General features: G+C 60.7%; 2 protein-coding genes and 1 long non-coding RNA gene across 10 annotated transcripts; 1 reads left to right on the top strand and 2 right to left on the bottom strand.

Moving 5' to 3' along the window:
• Window positions 1-1,236: 1,236 nt before the first annotated feature.
• Window positions 1,237-3,914, bottom strand: LOC120511652 (cAMP-dependent protein kinase inhibitor beta-like). 2 transcript variants are annotated; one of them, XM_039728983.1, is made up of 4 exons: window positions 3,856-3,906; window positions 2,588-2,692; window positions 2,171-2,322; window positions 1,237-1,369 (listed from the first exon to the last, which is right to left on the bottom strand). In XM_039728983.1, the coding sequence occupies exons 3-4, from the start codon at window positions 2,313-2,315 to the stop codon at window positions 1,287-1,289; spliced, it is 228 nt and encodes a 75-aa protein (XP_039584917.1). In that variant the 5' UTR covers window positions 2,316-2,322; window positions 2,588-2,692; window positions 3,856-3,906; the 3' UTR covers window positions 1,237-1,286. The 2 variants fall into 2 exon arrangements, with proteins under 2 accessions (XP_039584917.1, XP_039584919.1); XM_039728985.1 differs by lacking the exon at window positions 2,588-2,692 and having other exon boundaries at window positions 3,856-3,914.
• Window positions 3,915-4,591: 677 nt separating this feature from the next.
• LOC120511680 (uncharacterized histidine-rich protein DDB_G0274557-like) lies at window positions 4,592-14,857 on the bottom strand. Its single transcript, XM_039729083.1, has 2 exons — window positions 14,420-14,857; window positions 4,592-4,724 (listed from the first exon to the last, which is right to left on the bottom strand). The coding sequence occupies exons 1-2, from the start codon at window positions 14,855-14,857 to the stop codon at window positions 4,611-4,613; spliced, it is 552 nt and encodes a 183-aa protein (XP_039585017.1). The 3' UTR covers window positions 4,592-4,610.
• Window positions 14,858-15,224: 367 nt separating this feature from the next.
• LOC120511653 lies at window positions 15,225-21,282 on the top strand. Of its 7 annotated transcripts, none has more exons than XR_005629788.1 (3): window positions 15,225-15,516; window positions 20,338-20,779; window positions 21,048-21,282. It is a non-coding gene; the product is annotated as an uncharacterized LOC120511653 (long non-coding RNA). The 7 variants fall into 7 exon arrangements; XR_005629786.1 differs by lacking the exon at window positions 15,225-15,516 and adding an exon at window positions 16,292-16,368; XR_005629785.1 differs by lacking the exon at window positions 15,225-15,516 and adding an exon at window positions 17,418-18,113.
• The last annotated feature ends 3,003 nt before the right edge of the window (window positions 21,283-24,285 follow it).

Raw genomic sequence — 24,285 nt, 5'->3', positions numbered from 1 at the left:
CTGCTTGCAGCTGTGTCCCTCATGATGTGCCAAATCACCGTGGCTGGATGAGGGTAGAACACAGTATTTACACTAATTTTGCATTCTGGAATAAAATACTTCAGTGGGAAGGGAGCTAAAATGACCATCTGGTCCATGAAGGCAGGGCCTTGAAGTGCAGCAAGGCAGGCCAGAGTTAAATCCCAGAGCAATGGCAATAAAAGTGTGACGTTATTTAGGGATGGGGCGGGTCCAGCTCCACGTCCAACCATCCAGTCCTTGCCAGGTCTTGTGCCACCCCTGGGCCACTCCCACGTCTCGTGGCAAAAGCCCGAAGTGTTTCCAGAGCTGAGCAAACACCTCAAGAAGGTCCCAGCCTCGCGGGCATCCGGATGGCTCCATGCCAGTGGATTTTCCCGATTCCAGGGGCTTCCCAGGAGTTCCGGCTCCGGCCGGCGACCCCCAGAGCCGGCAGAGGAGCCCTCCCTCAGTCCCTCAGTGCCCGGGCAGGAGGGTCCCATCCCGCCCTCTGGCAGAAGCAGAGATTTGGGCAGCACGGCCAGAGCCTGGGAAAGCCGCACTCCGTGTCCCCCGCGTCCCCGAACGCCGCCGGACCCGGCTGGCCCCGCCCGGGGCTGCGGAGAGGGTCCGGAGTGGGGACAGTGGGTGACCCGGCTCGGGGGCTGGGGGTGCTCCGAACAGCACCGCCCTGCTCCCACCCCCAGTGTCACCAGCATCCCCCGGGAGCGGGACCACGCCGGGTGCTCTGCTCCTCAGTGGGATCCCACCGAGACGTGCCGGCAGCGCTGCTCAAGGGCTGGGGGGCTCTCGGGTTGTGTTTCCCCACCTCGCCCCTCCAGAACTCGGGAGTGGCTCCTGAGTCACCCAGAAGAAAGGCCAGGAGACGAGGGGGTACCCAAAAACATCACAGTGAACACCACACTCAGCAAGAAACACCCGTGGCTGCTCCTGCGGCCAGGAGGGCCCCCCGGGACCCCCCCGCGCTCGGCTCCGCCAAATGCCCCAGAAGAAAAATATTCCTCCCCCCGGGGAGGCCAAAACATCCCCCCCACCCCCGAGTCCTGGCCCAGGGCGTGGGTGGGAATCGCCCCTTGGTCACGGCAGGTCAGGCCCCCTCCATGTCCCCTCACGTCCCCGCCACGCGCTGCTCCCCCATGGCCGGGGGGACGCTCCGGGGTCTCGCAGCACCGAGGAAATGCCAGCGGACTCCGGCTGAGCCAGGAAAGCTGGGCTGGCCCCACAGCCTCCTCCTTCCTCCGCCGGTCACAAATGTCCCCCGGGCGGGGTTAGGACGTGTCCTTCAGCTCGGGGCTGGGGGGCTGCGGAGGGGGCACCTCCGCTGAGGGCGACTGCATGTCCTGGGCACTGCCTGCCGGGAGAGACATGGCATGGGGTCAGAGCATGGAGTCACGGCATCACTGAGGCTGGAAAAGAGCTCCAGGAGCATCGAGCCCAACCTGTGCCCGATGCCCGCCTTGTCCCCGGCCCAGTGACCAGGCGTTCCTTGGACACCTCAGGGATGGGCACTCCAAACCTCCTGGGCAGTTCCAATGCCTGAACACCCTTTCCATGTAGAAATTATCCCCAGTATCCAAGCTGGACCTCCCACGGCCGATCCCTCTCCTCCTGTCCCTGTTCCCTGGGAGCACAGCCCGACCCCCCCGGCTGTCCCCTCCTGTCAGGAGCTGTGCAGAGCCACAAGGTCCCCCCTGAGCCTCCTTTTCTCCAGGCTGAGCCCCTTCCCAGCTCCCTCAGCCTCTCCTGGGGCTCCATACCCTTCCCAGCTCCGTTCCCTTCCCTAAACACGCTCCAGCCCCTCCGTGTCCTTGTCCCTCAGCACGGGATGAACACGGGAACCCCTGTCCCTGCTCACCCCGGAACACCTGTCCCTGCTCACCTGGGAACCCCTGTCCCTGCTCACCTGAGAACCCCTGCCCCTGCTCACCCGGGAACCCCTGTCCCTGCTCACCCCAGAACCCCTGTCCCTGCTCACCCGGGAACCCCTGTCCCTGCTCGCCCCAGAACCCCTGTCCCTGCTCACCCCAGAACCCCTGTCCCTGCTCACCTGGGAACCCCTGTCCCTGCTCACCCAGGAACCCCTGTCCCTGCTCACCCGGGGACCCCTGTCCCTGCTCACCCCACATCCTCCCCGCTCCTCCTGCTCACCCACCTGCGCTCAGGGACATCTCGGCCAGTTTGAGGGGCAGGTCGGCGGGGCTGACGCCGGCAGGCGAGCCCAGGATGTCGGGCAGGGCATTGCGCCGGCCCGTCCTGCCGGAGGATGCGAAGTCCAGCACGGGTTCCACCTCGGTCATGCTAACCCTGGCGAGAAATGTCCCCTCTGTCACCCCCGGAGCACGGCGAGCTAAAGGGACCCGGCTGTGCTCCGGGCTGGGTGCTCTGGTGCCCTCTGCTCCCCCCTGCACTCCCTCTGCCCCCCAGGAGCAAAGGCAGGGCCACCCTGCTGCCCCCGGGACTCGCCACCGCCACCCTGGCACCTTTGGGTGCTGTGATCTCCCCTGGTCACTGCGGGGTGGAGGGAGGGGGCTCCCAGGGTCCCACAGCCCCCCAGCCCTGGCAGCCTTACCGGGCACCCTCCAGCCTGGCCTGGCACCGCCTCTGCCCCCTGCCCAGGGGAGGGACACCGCGGGGGACAGGGATCCGTCCCGGCTGGGTCCCCTCTGGCTCTGACCTGGGGGAGGCAGAGCAGGGGGTCACCAATGGGCCGGGGCAAGGGGGTGAAAAGGGAGCAAGGAGAGAGTCTGGGGGGGACAATGGGCTGTGACCCCATGGGAGCACCCAGAGCACCCTGAGCCTCCTTCATGGTGGGATGGATGGATGGATGGATGATGGATGGATGAGGGATGGATGATGGATGGATGGATGGATGGATGAAGGATGGATGGATGGATGGATGGATGGATGAGGGATGGATGATGGATGGATGGATGGATGGATGAAGGATGGATGGATGGATGGATGGATGGATGAGGGATGGATGATGGATGGATGGATGGATGGATGAAGGATGGATGGATGGATGGATGGATGGATGAGGGATGGATGATGGATGGATGGATGGATGGATGAAGGATGGATGGATGGATGGATGGATGGATGAGGGATGGATGATGGATGGATGGATGGATGGATGAAGGATGGATGGATGGATGGATGGATGGATGAGGGATGGATGATGGATGGATGGATGGATGGATGAAGGATGGATGGATGGATGGATGGATGGATGAGGGATGGATGATGGATGGATGGATGGATGGATGAAGGATGGATGGATGGATGGATGGATGGATGATGGATGGATGGATGGGTGGACGGAGAAAGAACAGGGATGGGGATGCAGAGGTGACAGGGAGGGAGGCTGAGCCAGCAGTGCCAGGGAACTGCATGGAGTCCCCAACCTGGGGACACTGCTGTGTCCTTTGGAGAGTGGCTCTTGCTGAGCCAGGCCAGCAGCAGCAATGCTGGGATGCCCTGGGTGGGCAGGGGTACTCCTGGGAAGCCCCTGGAACCAGGAAAATCCAACTGGCATAGAGCCATCCCAATGCCTACACTGCTGGGACCTTCTCGAGGTGTTTGCTCAGCTCTGGAAACACTTCGGGCTTTTGCCATGGGAGGTGGGAGTGGCACAGGAGTGGCACAAGGGTGACAGAGGGGTGGCACAGGACCTGGCAGGGACAAGGGGCCCTCCACCCCCCAAATCCGCTCCACCCCCCACAGAGCACAGGGACCCCAAACCAGCACCCCAGCAGCCCCATCCCCTCCAGGCCACGTGTTGGTGGCAATGCTGGGACTGGTGTCCCCATGCTGGAGGTGGTGGGGGTGTGAACTCACCGGGTTCAGCTGGGAATTCCTGCTGGTAATCAGTGCTGGGAGTCACTGGGAATTCCTGCTGGGAGTCACTGGGAATTCCTGCTGGGAATCAGGGCTGGGAGTCACTGGGAGTCACTGGGAATTCCTGCTGGGAGTCACTGGGAATTCCTGCTGGGAGTCACTGGGAATTCCTGCTGGGAGTCACTGGGAATTCCTGCTGGGAGTCACTGGGAATTCCTGCTGGGAATCAGGGCTGGGAGTCACTGGGAGTCACTGGGAATTCCTGCTGGGAGTCACTGGGAATTCCTGCTGGGAGTCACTGGGAATTCCTGCTGGGAGTCACTGGGAATTCCTGCTGGGAATCAGGGCTGGGAGTCACTGGGAGTCACTGGGAATTCCTGCTGGGAGTCACTGGGAATTCCTGCTGGGAGTCACTGGGAATTCCTGCTGGGAGTCACTGGGAATTCCTGCTGGGAATCAGGGCTGGGAGTCACTGGGAGTCACTGGGAATTCCTGCTGGGAGTCACTGGGAATTCCTGCTGGGAGTCACTGGGAATTCCTGCTGGGAGTCACTGGGAATTCCTGCTGGGAATCAGGGCTGGGAGTCACTGGGAGTCACTGGGAATTCCTGCTGGGAGTCACTGGGAATTCCTGCTGGGAGTCACTGGGAATTCCTGCTGGGAGTCACTGGGAATTCCTGCTGGGAATCAGGGCTGGGAGTCACTGGGAGTCACTGGGAATTCCTGCTGGGAGTCACTGGGAATTCCTGCTGGGAGTCACTGGGAATTCCTGCTGGGAGTCACTGGGAATTCCTGCTGGGAATCAGGGCCGGGAGGACGAGCCAAGGTCCTTGGGCGCAGGTGCTGTGCGCACAGGAGGGGTGGCCACAGCTGCAGGGAGGGGGAGAAAGAAATGATTAACCCGGGAGGTGATTAGTGATTCGTCAATTGGTGATCAGTGCTGGCGTGGCTGTGCCATGAGGGGCAGGACCCGGGCGCTGCTCAGGGGGAAACTGAGGCACGGGGGCCGGGCTGGCGGTGACAAAGGCAGGGGTGGGGACAAAGGTTCCCTGTACACCTGCACGGCCACTGCCCCCTGGAGCCACCTGTGCTGCTCCAGCACAGGTGTGTGCAGTGCCACAGGTGTGCATTGTCACAGGTGTGTGCAGTGTCACAGGTGTGTGAAGTGTCAGACATTTGTGCATTTTCACATGTGTGTGCAGTGTCACATCTGTGCATTGTCATGTGTGTGCATTGTCACACGTGTTTGTGTTTGTGTGTGTCACCTCAGGCTGGGCTGTTCCATGTGCCATACAGGTGTGTGCACATGTGACATTCTCTGTCACACCTGTGTGCATGTGTGGCACTCCCTGACAAGGCTGTGTGACAGTGTGACATTCTCTGTCACCCCTGTGTGCATGTGTGGCACTCTCTGGCAGCCTGTGCCTGTGTGACAGCCCTGCCGCGCTGTGTGACCCTCCCTGTCCCTGTGTCTGCACGTGTGGCACTTCCTGGCTCCCAGTGCCACAGCCGTGTCACCTCCCTGTCCCAGAGTTTGTCCCACCCGCCGCTCAAGGCCTGGCAGGGGACACGTGTGACATGCCCGGCGCTGTCCCGCCGTGTCCCCGGGATGTCGGGGAGCACACGCGTGTGTGGCGGGGTGAGCACACGAGCACACGCACTGCGGGCGTGCCGCGGGCTTTGGGCACAAATCCTGCACGGGCAGGGCTGCGCAGGAGCCAGCAGGAGGGAGCAGCAGCCACGGGGAGGTGGCACCTGGGGACAGCGGGCTGGGGGAACGCTGGGCTCTGACATGGGGGCTCCAGATGAAGGACGGCCTGATTCCCTGAGGATCCCCTACACACATTTGCACACACAGACACACACGCGTGTGCACACACACTCACATTCACACACGTTTGCACACACACACCCTCACACACATGCTCACACACTCACACACGCATGTGTGCACACAGACATTTTCACACTCAGTCAAACGTGTGCACACATTTTCTCACAAACACACTCACACAAGCTCACACACACTCACACACACCCTTCCACACACACTAACATACACACCCACACTCACACACATGTGCACACTCACACATACATTGACACACCCTCAGACACACACTCACAGACCCTCAGACACACACATGCTCACACACACGTGCACACACATTTACACTCACAGACACACACACATGCACACACACGTTTACACTCACACACGTGTGCACACACACACACACACATGTGCATACACACACATGCACGCACACACATGTGTTCACACTCACACACGTGTGCACACACACGTTTGCACGTTCACACACACTCACACATACCTGTTCACACTCACACACATTTACACACACACTCACACACGTGTTCACACTCACACTACACACTGACGCACGCTGACACACTCACACATATTCACACACGTTTGCACACTCACACACACGCATTCACACATACACGTATGCACACACAGATATTTACTCACACACACTCTTACACACATACACCCTTACACACACACTGACACACTCACACATGCCCACATACACTCACACACACACGTGTGCACACACAGACACACACACGTGTGCACAGTCACAATCACACACACATTTGCACACACAGACACACACGCGTGTGCACACACACTCACATTCACACACGTTTGCACACACACACCCTCTCACACACATACACACTCACACACACATGTGTGCACACACACATGTGCACACAGACATTTTCACACTCACTCACTCACACGTGTGCACACATTTTCTCACAAACACACTCACACACACACTAACACATACACACCCACACACACATGTGCACACTCACACATACATTTACACACCCTCAGACACACACTCACAGACCGTCAGACACACACATGCTCACACACACACTCACAGACGTGTGCACACACACACGCACACACACGTGTTCACACTCACACACACTCACACACTCACACACTCACTCACACACACACATGCTCACACACTCACACACACGTGTTCACACACACACACACACGTGTTCACACATGCTCACACACTCACACACTCACACACTCACACACTCACACACACATGCTCACACACTCACACACACGTGTTCACACTCAGACACACGTGTTCACACTCCCTGCCCCACATCCCCGCCCCGGCCCGGCCGCAGCCCCGGCGGGCTCGCAGCTCCTCCCCAGCCGCAGCGCTCCCGCTCCCGCTCCCGCTCCCGCTCCCGCTCCCGCTCCCGCTCCCGCTGCGCAGCGCCGGGCCGGGAGTGCCGAACCCCGGGACCGCTGCTGCTGCCCGGGCCCGTCCCGCGGCTCCCAGCCACGGGGACGGGGTCGGACCCCGCTCCGAAAGCCCCAGGGGGATCAGGACCCTGCTGCTGGCCGGGCCCAGCCCGGGGCTGTCACTGCCTGAGCTCTCCTGGGATGCAGCATCGCTGTCCCTGCACCCCTGGGGACAATGGCCAAGCCACCAACACCTGCCCCATGCCACGACTTCCAGGTCCCACAGGCAATTCCAACCCAAAGGGGGCAAATGCCCCTGGATAAACCCGGGGAGTGAGGATTTCCCCCCTCTAAGCAGGGACAGTTTTGGTGGCTTAGTGTGGTCTCAGCCTAAAAAAGCTCCTGGAGTCACATGGAAGGTCCTCGGGGCTCCTGGCTCCTGCTTTAATGCCCCTAATGGGATAGAGGAGGGAAGGGCAGAAATAAGCCTTAATCCCTGCTGGAGATGGGCAGGGAAGGTGCTGGGAGAGGTGGAGGGAGGAGATGGCCAGGGACGAGCTCCTTGGTCAGGTTCCCTGGGAACACAGAGCCCTGCAGGAGGGGAGGAAGGTGCTGAAGGGGCAGAGAAGGGTGAGACCCACCTGGGGCTGGAGCAGTCAAAGGAACCCAGGTCAGGGTCAAACACATCCATGATCCCCTGAGCATCAGTGTGTCCCCTCCAACACAACCTTTTGGGGTTGCTGGGGGTGGCAGGGACCCCAGACTGCACCTGGAGCCCGGGGACCACCTTGGACACACACCTCTGATGTGTGCTGGCATAGCAGGCCGGACTCTCCCCCCACCAGACACAGCAAACCCGGAATGCTCCAGGAATTTAGGACCTGGGAGGTGCTACAGGAATCTTGAGGATTCATTTAATTACAAGGATTTGCTTCTTCACCTTCTGAGTTGTTAGTGGGTCAGGAGCTCCTCTGGAAGGGGGATTGGGGCATTTAATGATCTTGGCTTGCTCTCTCTGGGGTGTTCCTCCTGCTCGTTTAATTCAACATTTTGTGGGATTTGTGCTGGGAATGCTGCAGCCTGGAACAAACCCTCCAAAAATCCACCAGCTACTCCTCAACGCTGATGAACATGATGAAAAATGGGAAGGATTTAGTGAGATGAAACTGTAAAATTGAGGGGAATGGGAAGGAAAGAGATGCCTCAGGTCAGAAGGGAATGGGAGCATCATCCAGGAAAATGAGCCAGGAGTCCACACGGGAGGGAAATCCAATGGGCTTGGCTTAACCAGAGCCCGACAGCCACCAGACAGCCCGAGCAGCCCCGGAGCCGGGAGCAGCAGATGGCAATAATTAAACACAGGATAAAATCTGGAGAGCCAGGAGCTCTCCCGGGGAGGCTGCAGGTTCAGCTCCTCTCCAGGGAAGTGGCTGCAGGCTGCTGGAGCCCCAGGGATGCTGAGCCAGGTGGGAACGGGCTGTGTCACCTGCCCAGGGACAGCTCCAGGATCCCAGGGAGAGGAAAGGAGGATAAATACTGTCCTGAACTCATTGTTTCCTGGGAAAGGGGAAAAAACCTTCAGGAATGTGGTCTGGTGCAGGAATGTTGAACGTGGAGGTGCAGAATGACTTTTGGAACAGGTTGTGCTCCACACCAGGAAGTGTCTGGAGAGGATGATCCCTCTTGGCAGGGATGCAGCTTCCAGACCTATTCCCATGGGATGCTGGCACCCCCCTGCCTGCCCTGGGCAGCACAACCTCTCCAACCATGGCCTGGCATTTTCATCCCTAAATCCGCAGCATTCCAGGTGGGCCAGGCAGGAACTTTGGCCAGCTCAGATCTCACTGGCACCTTGGGAGTGATGTCTGGAGTGAAGCAGTGCAGGGATGCAAGCAAACCTGCATCCTGCTTGGAACACCAGCAATATCTCCCACTGGTTTTTCCCCAGTTTTCCTCTGGCTCTTTTCCTCCCTGGCTCTTTCCCAAAGTTCTGAGGAATTGTTCCACTGGGATTTCTAAGCAGGGGTGACACTGGCAGCTCCCCAAAGCTGTGGCACATCCTGGTACCCTCAAGGCTGGCTCTTCCCTAGGATTCCCTCCCCAGCAAAGCCCTGTTCCAAAGGCTTTGGACAAATGGCTCCCACTGCTTCCCACTCCGTGGAGCAGCAGATCCCCCTTTTGGGATAATTCCACTTCCAGAGGAATTCCCATCACTCTCTAAGCTCCCTCTTGTTGTGTCTTGCCTTGAGCTCTGACCTTCGTCCTGCTCTTGCACACTCATCCTCACATCCAGACTGGCTTGCTCTCTTCTCCACCACTCCTGTTTGTGCTGGGATTGTGTCACCCATGGATTTGGGAAATGTTGAAGGGTCTCTGTCCCCTCCATCACGCTCACATCCCTTCCCCTGCTTCCTGCCTGGTCCCCATCACTGCCCTGCAGATGGCCAGGACCAGCTTTAGGCTCAGTCCCACGCCTGCTCACACCCAAATCCTGAATTATTCCACCCAGGCCTCTTCCTGGATCCCAGGGGTCCTTTTAAAGATCAGCCTTCATCCTCTGCTGCCTTTTGCACAGTTATGGTCTCACTGCCCAGAGCAGCTGTGGCTGCCCCTGGATCCCTGGCAGTGGCCAAGGCCAGGCTGGACATTGGGGCTGGGAGCACCTGGGACAGTGGGAGGTGTCCCTGCCATGGCAGGGGTGGCACTGGGTGGGATTTAAGGTCCTTTCCAACCAGGGATTCTATGACTGATTTTTTAGTGGTCTGTTGTGTTTTTTTTTTTTTTTTTTTTTTTTTTTTTTTTTTTTTTTTTTTTTTCCTCCTCGGACCCGCTGGGCTGGGAGCACCTGGGACAGTGGGAGGTGTCCGTGCCATGGCAGGGGTGGCACTGGGTGGGATTTAAGGTCCTTTCCAACCAGGGATTCTATGACTTATTTTTTAGTGGTCTGTTTTTTTTTTTTTTTTTTGGTTTTTTTTTTTTTTTTTTTTTTTTTTTTTTTTTTTTTTTTTTTTTTTTTTTTTCCCAGCTGTAGGACTCGGAATTTTTATTTCCACACAAAACCTGAGCTGTGTCCCAGCTAATACCAGCCTAGGCAGAGCATAAACCCTTCTATTTAGGGGCTCAGCTGGGCTTGTGGGATACTGAGACCTAAATTCCTGGTGAAGGCAAGGAGAAGGAAGGGCTCTGAAATGGGACGCTGGTAATCTCCATTCCCTGCAATTCCCGGCTTCCAGCAGGACGATGTGCACGGGAGGAGGGGTTTGCTGCTGCCATCCGCGGAATGGAGCCGCCGGCACGAGCAGGGGCTGTGTTATTTCTCTGTCACTCAGGGGCACGATGGCAGAGTTCAGCTGTGCCTAACATCCAAGCTGAGTCTGTCCAGAAGGGATTTCAGGCTGTTTGTATAAACTGTCCCTTTGGTTTTTAGTGCTGCAAACACAAACCAGAGCAAGCCATGCTCCAGTGTGGGAGTGAACCCTCTTGTGCTCCCGGACACCCCAATCCTAAATTTCCCTGAGCAAACCCAAACTCTGCCAACCCAAATCCAGGTGCTTCCAGTCCTGGGGGTGCTCACACCACCTCAGGGCTCGGGTTCCCCACAGGGCAGTGACCCCGGAGTAAATCCCCTCAGGATCCCGCAGGCCTGGGCTGGGCAGGGAACAGCGCTCCAGGGGACTCAGCAGTTTCACCCTGGCACACCCCTGCTGAGCTCAGCATCTCCCACGAGTCCCCACTGGGATGGAGTCGAGGTGTTTTTCCCCTGGGAGCAGCACACGGGGCATCCTGGAAAAGCAGCAGGCAAACCTGGATGTGCGATTCCCTCTGGACCCCTGGATTCCAACCCTGGACAGGCCTGAGCTGCTCCAAATAAAGAGCAAAGCACCACAGGCTCAGAGGCACGAGGACATGGGCTGGCACTGCAGGGCTCCATCCTGCATCCCAAACCTCCAGGGGAGGGCATGGAAAACCTGGAGAGCCTCAGCAGTGCTGCCCACGGCGCCCAGAGAGGGAACGGCCAAACCCCAGCTCCCCTTCCCCACCCCTGGTGCTCCCAGCCCAGCACACTTCACTGCTGCTCTCCGGGGAACGTTCCCATCACTGTGTGCTCCTAACGAGGAGTTCTGGTTTTCCCAGCACGTGGAGCGGCGTTTGTGGGGCTGTGAGGGCGAGGCCCCTCTGCCAGGGGCACTGGGGGCTCCGCTGGCAGGAGGGCACCCCGGGCAGGGATCAGCTCCCTGGGCAGCCCTGACCCCTGTGCTGGGTAAAGCACGGGAGGGACAGCAGCCATGTCCCCTCTGCAGCACAGGGAGGGGAAAAGCACCCAAAACCACCAGCCATGGATATTCCCTGTGGGAACACGACAAATCCCAAGGGCTGGCAGCCCTTCATTCCCAGTGCCAGGGGGAGGGGACAGCTCTGGGATCCAACCTGGCACCGGCAGGGAGAGACCCTCACCCCACAGGGGCTTGGGTGGGGATGGGGAGAGAGGGGGAGGAAGTGGCGGAAGGGAAGGAGGGAAGGAAGGAGGGAAGGAAGGAGGGAAGGAGGGAAGGAAGGAAGGAAGGAAGGAAGGAAGGAAGGAAGGAAGGAAGGAAGGAAGGAAGGAAGGAAGGAATGGAAGCTGCTCCAGCCACTCCCAGCCAGGTGTTGTCCAGACTGCAGGCCATGACCTGATCCAGAGCTATTCCTATTCCATCCTCCACCCCCATCAGTTAATTCCCTTTAATTAACTGATTAAAGGTAATCAGCTGGAGTGGTGGGAGGAGCAGAGGAATTCCTGTTGGGGAGTTTGGGTGCCCGTCAGGGACCCTACAAAGGTGCTGGGTGAGCCTCCCTTCCCCACATTCCTCAGTGCCATCGGCTGCATCCGGCTCCTTTTTGAGTCCCAGGGGGAAACAGCACGGCCCCTTTGGCATGAGGGGATGGGAGCCACCCCCAGCCCCATGAGATGGAGCTGGCACCTGGATAACCCAGCCCTGCTCTGGGAGTCCGAGCTCTGGCTCTGCATCTCCGTGGGGAAGGAAGGGATCTAATGAGGGTAATCAGGGTGATTGAGCCCTGGTAATGGAGCTCCCAGCAGAACCCTCAGTTCCCTGCTCCAACACGCCACAAACTGTAATTTTGCGTAATAAAACCAGGTAATTTTGCATAATAAACGTGTCACCCACATGCACAGCAGTCCCACTCCCCGCCAGGTTCAGGCTCCCTCCTCCCCAAAGGGTTTTCAGCCTCTGCCCCAGCCCCGGCTGGAGCTGCTGGACAGGATCCGGGGATGGGGATGGGGACACCCTCGGTTCTCCTGCCCGTGGAGCCGTGGGTGGCACCGGGATTGGTGCCAGGGGAAGCCCAGGGAGCTGCGGGCTGTCACAGGGTGCCAGCTGGGTGCCACCAAGCACGTCCCAGGCTGTGCCATGCCGGGAGTGCCAGGGGCTGGGTGACACCAGAGCTCGGGCACTGTGTGACCCTCATCTCCCTGCAGGAGCTCCTTCTCCCTCTGCCCCTGGTGGCACCCGGGGAGGGCTCTGCTCCAGTTGGGGTTGGAGGAGGCTCCCAGCCCTGCCAGAGCACCGGGAGAAGTGCAGGCAGCCAGAATTCCAGGGAGCAGAGGCAGCTGGAGCTTCCCTGGGGGCTCTGGCTCTCTGGGGAGCCCTGGGCACGGCTGCCCCAGCCCCTGGATGCCGGATCCTTCCCTCTGCAGCTCAGCCAAGGGGAGGTGGGAACTTCCAGGACACCCAGCTCCGAGGCAGCAGCCCCCACCCAGCGGTCAGGCCTTGCATGGAGGGGATCCAGATGTTTCCCTGCACCGAGGGTGGGAGCACCACCAGGATCCTCCAGCTGCCACCGCCCTGGGACAAAACCCCAACCCCGGGAAGCTGGCGGGGAGAGAACCAACAGCCGAGGAGGGAAGAAATCTGGGCAGCTGCTCTGGGATCAGAGGCATGGCTGGAAATCCGTGATGGAGCAGAGCCGGTCCCAGTGGCCCAGGGCTGAGCCAGGAGCTGGAATTGTCCATTCCAGGAGCTGGAATTGCCCTTTCCAGGAGCCAAGGGAGCTGGAATTGCCATTCCACGAGCCAAGGCAGCTGGAATTGTCCATTCCAGGAGCTGGAATTGCCATTCCAGGAGCTGGAATTGCCGTTCCAGGAGCCAAGGGCACGGCAGGGCCGGGGTCCCCACCCTGTTCACTGTTCCAGGTCCCCCAAAGTATGGAGCACTCAGCAGAGCTCCTCCAGCTGCCCCAGGAGCTGAGCCCCAAGGTCTCCTCACAACCAAACCCCCAGAGCACCCCCACTCTGCCTCCCGGCATCCCAGGCCGGGCAGAAATGCTGGGATTCCCTCAATCCAAAGTGAGAACCTGGCTCTGCCGCCACCTTTCCCCTCCCCCACCTCCTGCTTTTGGGGGGAGATGGTGCTGAGCAGGGAAGGGTGAGGACAGGGAGCAGTGGCAGGGCCGGGTCCCCTTGTGACAGCCAGGACTGAGGTGTCCCTTGGTGGACACCCCAAGGTCACGGGCTGGGAGCTTTCGGGGTGAACACGGGACATCCTGCCTCTGCCACCTCCTCGGTGGCGCTGCCACCCAGCCAGGGGACAGCAGCCAGCTCCGGGGACCAAAGGGACCCGATCCAAGCATCTGCAGGGGCAATCTGCCAAAACGATGCCCCGAAGGCGGGGAGGAGCGGCTGTCCCTGGGGAAGCCCTTTCCTCCCGGGAGGAAGCACCACAGGAGCGTGTCCCCTGCACGGGCTGCTCAGCCCTGGGGGGCTCCCCGTGCCTGGGGACCCCCGCAGCGCCCCGGGCCCAAATCGCCTGGGAAGCTCCAACCCGGGAAGCTGAGGGCTGGAGCTGGGGGTGGGGTGGGAGCGGTAGCTGAGAGGAGGACAGGGCAGGAGGAAGGGTGGAGGGGGCAGTAATGGCCCAGGACATGAACAGGGTGGGTGCCAGGCTGCGACAGAGGTGCCGCCACGGGGGTTGATCTGAGTGCCCACCCCGAGACAGACGAGCCCTGCTCGGTGCCTCAGCACTGCACCCCCAAATCCTCCCCTGAGCCCCCTGGCCCTGGGGGGTGGCACAGACACCCCAAGCCCTCGAGAGACACCCCACCGCAGCTGCTGCCAACTTCCATCCCCTAAAAACACATCTGTCCCCGAGGCCACCACCACCCCCGACCCTCCGGCCTCTCCATCTTCCCAGGGAGGTGCCCGGGGTGGACACCAGGTCCCTCGCCCCGGTGAGACAAGGACATGCTCCGCGGTGGCCCAGGGCCTCGGTGCCACCACGTCACCTGTCCCCAGCAGCCGCCGGTCGCTCACCTGGTGCCAGCGGCGATCCCGGTGCCGGTGCCGAGGCCGGGGGTGACGGTGACACCGAAGGTGATGCTGCCGCTGCCGGTGCTGATGCTGCTGCCGGTGCCGGGGGCGATGGGGATGTCGGTGCCGAGGGCGATGCCGGTGCCGCTGTTGATGCTGATTCGGGTGCCGGGGGTGATGCCGGTGCGGTGCCGGTGCCGATGGTGATGCCGGTGCCGGTGCCGGTGCCGGTGGTGATGCCGGTGCCGGTGCCAGCCCGGCTGCCGGGGGAAGGATGCTCCGCGCTCGGCAGGAGCCGCGGGGAAGCCTCCGGCTCCAGGCGGCCCTGGGGCACCCGGGGCCGAGCTCTCCCCCCGCCGCCGGGGCCGCCCCTCGCCCCCCCGGGCTGCTGTGTCCCCGCGTCCCCCCGCGCTGACACAAGGGGAGGGAGGGCTGTGACATCCCCCCGGGCCGCAAGCTCCGGGTGACTCTGCCCCGCTTGGACCCCCAGCCCGGGCGGGGGGCTCGCAGCTCGGCGTGGCCACCAGCCCTGCTGGGAAAAGGGAAATTTTCCCTTCGATGCCCTCTGGATTCGGCTCCCCGGCTGCAGAGTCCCCCGGGTGGGGTGGGTTGAGGGGGCTCTGCTCCCCCAGCAGGACAATTTGACCCCAGCCCACACAGCTCCATTTAGTGCGGCCAAAATCATTGACAGGCTCCGAATCTTTGGGGCGAAAAAAGAATTAAAGGATCCGTGGCTGCACCCGTGTGGCATGTGGTGGGTGGGGGAGGGGGCGGGGGGCTGGGAGACCCTGACTGCGGCTGGCAAATCCAGCGGATCACGGCACAGCCCGCGCTGTGCCCTGCTCGCTGGGCACAGCCTGGCACAGCCTGGGCGCGGAGCAGATGCCACCAGCTCCTCCTGGCCTGACACCGCTGTCACCTTGAGGGGGGGACAGCGCCGAGGGTGTGAGGTGGGGGTTCTCACCCCACCCCCGAGCTGGGCCAGGGCAGCGAGGTGGGGGAGGCAGAGCGGGAATTAAAAGCGACTGGAATTCCACCCGGCAGCAGTAACCACCTCCCAACGCTTCCCTCGGCATCCCTGCCGCTGGGAAACGCGTGAGGTTGGTGACAGGCTCCAAAATGTCCCTCCTGGCCCTGAAGGCGGCTGTCCCCAGGGCTGGGGGAGCGGGGTGCACTTTGGGAGGGACCCCGCGGGTGAGGGGGTCCCTGCTCCCCATCCCTGCAGGGGCACGCTGCTCCCAGCAGGAGCGGGGCTGGGGCGTGATCCCAAATTCCCGGCTCTGGCCCAGCTCCTCTCGCTGCCGGTGGCCACGGGCGATGCTGAGCACCCGGAGCGCGGTGTCCATCGCGTCCCTTCCCCTGGAGCCCGGGTGCCCATGGGGACACGGCAGCGGTGCTGCTGCCCCGGGACGGGCGATGCTTCCCGAGCCCCGCACCCCGCCAGGGGACAGCGACACGGCCAGGCGCCTCCAGGACACGGCCGCTGCCCGTGTCTGCACCCCAAAACCTCGGCGGGGCTGCGGCGGCGGTCCCGGCAGCCAGGGCAGGGACACGGTGGCGCTGGCCGCCCGGGCGGGTGGCAGCTCGCAGCCTTCGCCAGCCGCTATTTTTAGCTGCTCACGCTCCGCTTTCTCCTTGACTGTCTCCCCGCTCCGGAGCAGTCTCGGGCCGAGCAGCGGCGATGTTTATCCTGCCTGGCACCCGATCGGATGTGACACTGCTGTCGCGGGCCGAGGGGACGGCTGGGAGCGAGGGAGGGGTGCTGCGGGCACGGCAAGGGACAGGAGGAGAGCCCGCGGTGCTGCGGAGCACCTTGGAGAGCTCTCCCTCGCTCCAGCTGCCGAGCGGCCCCGGGGATGCTCTGCCCTGGGACGGCTGAAGGGCAGCCACACCAATGTGATCCTTTGGGATGGCTGGGCTGGGGGAGTTGGGGAAACTGAGGCACGCCAGAGGTGTGTGAGTGCCTCCATATCCTGCCAGGGATTCCACATTCCTGCCTCCATATTTCTGCTGACACGGAATAACCTCTCCCAACCCTCCTGCATCCAGGGCATGCTGTGCAGCCGCAGCCCAGAGCCTCAGCTGGAGCTCCAGGGATTCAGGACAGCAGCTGGGAAAGGAAAAATTATTCCAAAATTTTTCCAAAATTATTCCAAAATTATTCCCTGCTCAGGCAGCTCCCATTGGGAGCTGGTCCAGGGCAGGGCTGTGGTGCTTGGTGCTGCCCCAGCGTGGTGCCAAAGGCTGCTCTGCGCTCCCTCTGCTCTTCCAGCTGCTGCTCTGGGGCTTTGCAGACCTTGGGATCCTCTTCCCAGGATGCTCCCAGCAGGATGAGGGGCCCCTGCTGCTGAGGAGCCTAAAATATATCATTTTGCCTCGTGAGCTTTGGGAGAGCCCCTGATTGATCCATCAGGGATGTGAAGCCAGCAAGGACGGGCTCAGGCTGCTCCCTGCTCTGCTCTGCTCTAAACCCTATTTTCCCCTAAAAACCCAGGTTCCAGAGCTGGGAGAAAATCAGTCTGGAAGAATCTGTTCTCCTGCTGCTGCTGCCCTGCTGCTTTATCCCCCTGGGGCAGGAGGGTCAATAAACCCCACGGACCCTCGGGCTGCTGCAGGTCTGGGGCAGCTCCTGGCGTTCCTGGAGGCAGCAGGCAGGGAGCAGAGCTGTGTTCCTCTCCCCTGCCCAGCACTGCGGGCTCTGATCTGGGCTAAAAGTCACTGCTGGGGCAGAGCAGCCCTTTGCTGTTCCTCTTTTAGCTGCACCTTTCCGATTTCCAGCCCGGCTGAGCCCTGCTTGCCTGCTGGGGACACAGGTGACGTGCAGGGAAGGTTATTCCTGAGCCCAGGGGCTGCGTCAGTGCTCGCTTAAGGGGCTATTTTGGGACACGGGTCACAGGGTTTGGGGACCTGCAACTTGTTCCCTGGCTGAGGGCTGGGACTTTCCATGAGCTCCAGCAGGACATGGCCTCGAGGCCACCCTGGAGTGATGGAGGTGGCTCCTGAGGGATGGATCTGCAGGGAACACCCTTGGGGAAAACCTTCCTGCCTGTGAGATCTCAGGGGCAAAGGCAGCGAGCATTTCCTTTCCCTTTCAAAGCAGAGGGAAAATGCCAGCAAAGAGCTCCCGGGGAGAAGATTTGTCACCAGGCAGGCTGGGGCGTCACACTGAGCAGAGTCTGGACATCTCAGAGCTGCAGCAGTGCCCTTCCCAGGCACCCTCCAGAACTCTGCCATCTGCATCCCAGTGTGCTGCTCTGCCCTGTCCTTGCCAGGGCACAGGATTCTGCAGCTCCACCTGCCCCCAGGACATCAGGGAGCTTCTGGAGATCTGCAGGGCACAGGATTCTGCAGCTCCACCTGCCCCCAGGACATCAGGGAGCTTCTGGAGATCTGCAGGGCACAGGATTCTGCAGCTCCACCTGCCCCCAGGACATCAGGGAGCTTCTGGAGATCCTCCCCCCGCAGCGTGTGCCCAGCCCAGAGCATCCTGCCTTGCTGAGGGACAGCACACGAGCTGCTCTCCCTGATTTTATTCCCCATTTCAGGCTGTCGGGGCAGCTGGAATATCTGCAGTGAGTTGCACAGGTCTTTGCAACTCATCTGCAGCTTTCCTGTCCCCGGCAGAATGGAAAATTTCAACCAAAAGAATGATTTGTTGCTGTTTTTGCAGCAGCAGAAGCTCCCTCCTGACCCAAAGGTGAGGTGGATCCCGCAGCCAGACGCAATCCCAGCCCAAAGCTCATCCTGCTGCCAGTTCATCACAAGAGCTGGGGGAAAAAGGGGCACTGAATGACTCAAAGTGCCTCTCTCGGGGCTCAGCCACCAAAATATTCATCCCCTGCCCCAGTGGACCAGCAGAACGTGCAAATTATTTCTGGGAATTAGCTCAGGAAACCACCTTGCCTGTGCATTGGCTCTGGGATTGGCTGAAGGGGCAGCAGCCTGGGTTGCACAGGCAGGAGTGAGCCCAGACAAGGTCAGGACAGCTCAGAGCAGCACAGGAGGGCTTGGGAAGAGCTGGGATGGGGTGGAAGAACTGGGATGGGGCAGGAAGATCTGGGAAGGGGTGGGAGAAGATGGGATGGGGCACATTGCCCAGGTGTGGGATGCTGTGGGATAAACTGGGATGTGGTGAGAAGAGCTGGGATGTGGCAGGAAGAGCAGGGATGGGGTGGGATTTGCCCCGTTCTAGGGGCCAGATCAGGGTGGCGAGGGGAGCGTAGGCAGGAAAGGTGTGCTGGAGTTAACCGAGCAGAAAGGCAGCATCCCAAAAAAAAAGTGTTCATGGGCAAAAAAAGGGTGGGAAGAGCTGGGATGTGGCAGGAAGAGCAGGGATGGGGTGGGATTTGCCCCGTTCTAGGGGCCAGATCAGGGCGGCGAGGGGAGCGTAGGCAGGAAAGGTCTGCTGGAGCAGAAAGGCAGCATCCCAAAAAAAAGTGTTCATGGGCAAAAAAAGCGCTCAAATCTATTCTTCATGCTCCAGTAACTTCCAGATGCCTGGATGGGGATGTGGAGCCTCACAAACACCTCCCAGCTCTGGAGAGCGCCTTGTGCCTCCTGCCTGAGCACAGAGGGGTACACCAGCCCCCAGAACTCGGGGGTTTCACCAAACCCACCCGATCCCAACCTCTGAGTGCCCAGCTGAGCTCAGGGACGCTGCAAACCAGCCCCAAAACTCTGAGGAGCCTCGGGGTGGGTGGACAGGGAGTGGCCACGGCCCGGTGCTACCGGGAGATGCGGGCACGGGGATTTGCACAAAGCTCCCAGCGCCCGGCCTGGGCTTTTTTTATCCCTGGCTGCTCTTACGTTGACATTCTTAGCTGTGCCACTGGCTCCAGCGCTGCTCGCTAACCCCTTTTACAGGCGGCTAAATATAGCCCAGGCAGCCAAGCAAAATCTGCTCGGCACGGCCACGTGGGGCTTGGAGCGCCGGGCCGGGGGGGCTGCCAGCACCGCGGGGACCCCGCCAGCCCCGCGCTGGTGGCATCTGTCACCCCGGGTGCTCCGTGGGGTCCGGGGCTCGTGCCCGCCCTGCAGCGCCAGGTCCGCTCCCACCCCGCGGTTCTCCGCGCTGCTCCCACCCATCCCGAGCATCTGGAGCTGGTTAGGATCCCCGATCCTGCAAAAGCGCGGTGGGAAAGGCCGGCTGGCTGCTGTGGCTGACAAACAACAGCCCTGGCAGCCCCTGGGGCGCGGGCAGCCAGCCCCAAACCACGGGGGGCTCATCTGCACCCCAAAAAGGCTCTGCAAACAGGGCACAGGGTGGGCTCAGCTCGGCTCCTGCCTCTCCTGTCAAACAGGGATATTGCTGCTGGATCCATGAACTCATTAAGCAGACACTGATCTAATTGTCTCCACACCGCCACTTGTGGGTTTTTTTCTCTTTTTGGTTTTAACTGGCAAGAACGAGGTGAAAGGTCGAGCAGAGAAGTCTAATTGGATCTCCATGGCTCATTAACCCTTCCTCCAGAGGCAGAATCGCTAAGGCTGCAGATGAAGAGGCTCAAAAACCAAACGTGCCTCGGGCAGCTCTCCCAAATTTACATGCCCACAGCATTGCCCTGGCTCCTGTGCACCCAGATGGAGACGTCCTGTCAGCCAGGGGCCGTGGGGAATGCGTGGAGGGGCTCAGGGAGGCCCGTGAGGGAGTTGGGAGGAAGGCTGGTGACTTCGGGTCTCTTTGGGTGATGTTCAGTGGCTTTGGGTGAATTTGGGTGGCTTCGGGTGACTTTGGGTGTCTTTGTGTGGCTTTGGGTGATGTTGGGTGGCTTTGGACACCAGGAAAGAAAATTGAGGAGCTCAGGTCTTGAGGATCCAAGCAGGAACAACAGGTAGAAAGGAAGGGAAGAAGCAGCTCCTCCTGCCAGGTGGATGAAGGACACCTTCAGAGCAAGGTCTCACCCTGCTGCTTCCTCCTGCAGGCTCCTCGCCCTGCCAGCTCTGTGACTCGGATCCTTGGGGAAGAAATGCAGCTCACGGTGGAGTAACCCTCCAAATTTTCCAGCCCATGAGAGGCCCAGTGGTTGTGACAGCGCAGAATCTCTGCTGTGACACTGCCATCCATCACCAGGCAGGCGTCTGGGCACCGCCAGGAGAAAGACAAACAGCATCTGTCCGAGCTCAGTGGGGAGGCACCGCAGCTCTCCCAGCTGTCCCTGTGTCTGGGAGCCCAGGACAAAGCAGGATTCAAGGACAGCATTTCCAGCCCTTCATCCCCCTGGACAGGAGGGGCTGCGGGGAGGAGACCCCAGCACACGACAAGGGACAGGCTGAGTGACAGCCCCTCAGCCTCTGTGTCACCCCAGTGGCCTTTGAGACATCTCCAACTGGCAAAAGGTCCTTGAAAAGGCTCCTGGTTGCTCAGTGAGTTTGCCAGAAGCAATGCCAGGGGTGGGAAGGCTGTCAGAGGGCTCGGGGGGTTTTCTGGGGCTCCACCAGGCTCCTGTGCTGGGCAGCTCTGCAGGGCTGGTGCCCCAGGGAATGGGCACGGCCCCGAGGCTGCCAGAGCTCCAGGAGCCTTTGGGATGCTCCAGGGATGCCCAGGGTGGGATTGTTGGGGTGTCTGGGCAGGGCCTGGGGTTGGAATCCATGGTCCTCTGGGCCCCTTCCACTCATCCTTTTGGATTTCCAGCTCAGGATTTCTGTTATCCACAATTCTGGGATCTGAGATGTTCTGGGCTGGGAAGACAGGAGGGTCCTGGTGGATGAAATGGACAACAAAGGAGCTCAGGCACAGAAGGTTCTGCAGATTCCTGCAGTGTTCCTCCTGGAAATCATCCCCCTCATTTCCCCTGGCTCTGAATCCTGGCTCCTGTGACCCTGAACACCCTGGCTGGCTGTAATTAAAGGCCCAGCAATTGCCTGTTGCTCCCGTGTGTGTGTCTGTTTATTACAGAGCAGCTCAGTGGAAAACCAATTCCCCGCCCGCCTCAGAGGCGTCCTCGCACCAGGGGAAGGGGGTGCTTCCATCTCAGCCCTTTTGCACCCACCCTCCCCATCCCAGCCTGGCTTTGTGCCTGTCCCCATTCTCACCTGGGGGGAGGCAGCAGAGCTGGGCAGAGGCACCTGGGGGGCTCCATTCCTGCCCCTCCTTGCAGCACAGGGTGGGTGGGGGGACCCCAACCCCCAAGGCTGGGATGTGCCTGACTGCAGCTGGGGCTGAGGGGAAGGACCCTGTGTGTCCTAAATCCCACCACGGAGCCCCCAGGATGCCCAAGGCGGGGCAGCCCCACAGACCAGGGGTTTGTCAACCCCAAACCCGTCACCCCAAAATTGCACCTTGTGCCACGGCTGCATTTCCCTGGCTAGACAATGCTTTGGAGAGCACTGCTGGGTTTAGCTGCTTTTCCAAATGCAGTCCCGATTATTAATTATTATTAATTGCTCTAATGTAGGTTTATCCATGACTAGCAGGGCTCGGGAGCTGCAGGATTCCTGCTGGCTGCACCCACAGCTAAGCTGGTATTGTCCCAGATACAGTCACATGAGAGCGTTTGTTTTCCAGGCATCCCTGGCAAGCTGCTCCTGGCCCTGCTCCCCCAGCCCTACAACCCCCCGCGGGGCAGGAATGGGGCCCTGAGCCCTCATGAGCCATGTTTGAGGTTTTGGGTGCCCTGATGAATGAAAGATGCCTGGGGTATGCTGAGGGATGCAGGAGAAGCAGCAGAAGGGAGGCAGAGGGGAAAAAAAAGAATTTTCTTGGGATGCAGGGATGCTCCCAGCCGTGGGACACGGGCTGGCACGGCTGCCGGCAGCCCCATGTCCCTGACCTCTGGTCCCACCCCACATTTCCCGATCCTCACCCCCCTGTGTGCGGGGTGAGTGAAACTGGTCTGTGCGGGGCCCGTCACGGCTCTGTCACTTGTGACACTGCTGTCACAAGGCTGTCACAGCGCTGCTCCCGCCCGGCCCGGGGCGGCCCTCGCTGCCCACGGCCCCTCCCGGGAAGGGGACACCGAGATGGGGACACCGAGATGGGGACACCGGGGCTGATGCGGGGGGTGGTGGCACTAGGGTGGCCTCTGGTGGGGGACACCGCTGCCAGGCGGGTGGGGACCCTCTCCCTGCTGGCAGCCGTGCCCGTGGCGCTCCGGGAGCGGCAGGGACGGAGCTCGGTGACCGCCCCGGTGTCCGGCAGGGCCTCACTCCGCCACTGCCATCTGGTGGCATCGTCAAAGGGACCAGGGGACAGTGACGGGGGCGGGACTGGTCCCTCCAGGGTGCATGGAAGGATTCCTGCTCCTGGCGTGCCAGCGAGCTCATGTGCCTGCGAGGACAGCAGGACGAGGGGACAAACACCTGCCCGGCCCATGTGTCCTTCCGAGGGACAGGGACTGAAGGACATTCCCGCTGCGGATGTCACAGGGCTCTGGCACCCAGCCAGGAGCAGGCGGAGCTGCCAGAGCCCCCTGAGCCGTGCCGGGCTGTGTCAGAGCCAGCCCGGGTGGCCGGGCCGCGGGGCGCTGCCAGACCCGTGCCCGGGGCAGGATGTGCTCAGCGCCTCCGGAAAGGAGAAACCTGAGAGCAGCTGAGATCAGAGCAGTTTTCGGGTGCTGACCTCTCCTGTTGCAGGGCTGTGCCCTGCCAGCAGATTTTGGGAGCCCACAGAGGCTCAGATAATAATTTATTGATTTGTGCCAACTGCTGACCTGGGGCCAAACCCCGGAGCTTTACCTTGGAGCGAGAAGTGTGACACCCTCCTCTTCCTCAAGGACAAGGGGACATGTGGCCCAGCCCTGTGCCCCCGAGTCTGCTGCTGTCACATACTCATGGACTTTCTCCTCTGCCTAAATTTAGGGTCTGGAAGTGGGCTGGCACCTCCCGGTTTATCCCAGCCCTGAATTATGCATGGCAGAGCACTCACTGCCCTGGGAGGTCATGCTGGGCTCTGGCTGGGCAGGAAGAGCAGGAAAAACCTGCTGTGTGCCACCCTCAGCCCCCTGCCCCGGGTCTGGCCCTGCAGGGGAGGGGGTCCAGGCTGCTGGGTGGGCTGGGGGTGGTGGGAGTGCTGGAGCTGGAAGGTGTGGTGCCAAATCCAGCAGAAGGGCTCCTGCAGGAGGAAAAGCCAAGATCAGATAAAACACAGGGCCAGTGCTCCGTGAGGTGGGGAGTGCCTGAGGCAGAGAAAAGGAATGCTGCCTTTGCCCCTTGCCAGCCTGATCTTCAGGCTCCAGAGAATCCAGAGATCCCACAGGGAAAGGCTGCACCAGGGAACACAGATCCTCCATGGGAGAGGATTCAGAGCAGGGCATGCTTCAGCAAACTGAAAACCATTCCTGTCCTGCTGGGACACCCGAGGGGTGAGGGAGGGACTGGTGGCACCGTGAGGCCACTCTCAACAACCTTTCACCAGTCTTGGGGATGGAGAGAAGAGTCTGGAAGGCTGCAGGAAACCAAATGTCACTTCCACCTTCCAGAAGGGCAGGGAGGAGCCAGGGAGCTGCGCACACATCGGCCTCTCCTCAATCCCTAGGAAGGTGATGGAGCTAATCCTGGGAAGCATTTCCGGGCACATTGAGGATGACAGATCAGGGGAAGCCAAGCTCAGCCAACTGACAAACTCCTCCAGTGGCTTGGTAGAGCAGTGGGTGTTTCTGTACATTGGTGAGATCCCCCAAACCCCTCTCCAGGCCGATCAGCCCCAGCCTCCCAGCCTTTCCTCATGCATGGGACACTCCAGGCCCTTTCCATAGGGTACTCCTGACCCTTTGTGGCCCTTTGCTGGAGTCTCTCCAGCTCGCCCACGTCTCTCTTGTTCTGGAGAGCCCAGAACTGGACACAGCACTCCGGGGTGGCCTCACCAGTGCTGACCATGGGTCTGACACAGCCCAGGACAACTCTCACCCTCTGCAGCAGGGACTCGCTGCTGC

Source organism: Passer montanus, unplaced genomic scaffold (assembly GCF_014805655.1).
Source record: "Passer montanus isolate IOZ18808 unplaced genomic scaffold, ASM1480565v1 scaffold68, whole genome shotgun sequence".
Classification (NCBI taxonomy): domain Eukaryota; kingdom Metazoa; phylum Chordata; class Aves; order Passeriformes; family Passeridae; genus Passer; species Passer montanus.
This window is presented reverse-complemented; position numbering and strand designations above follow the sequence as displayed.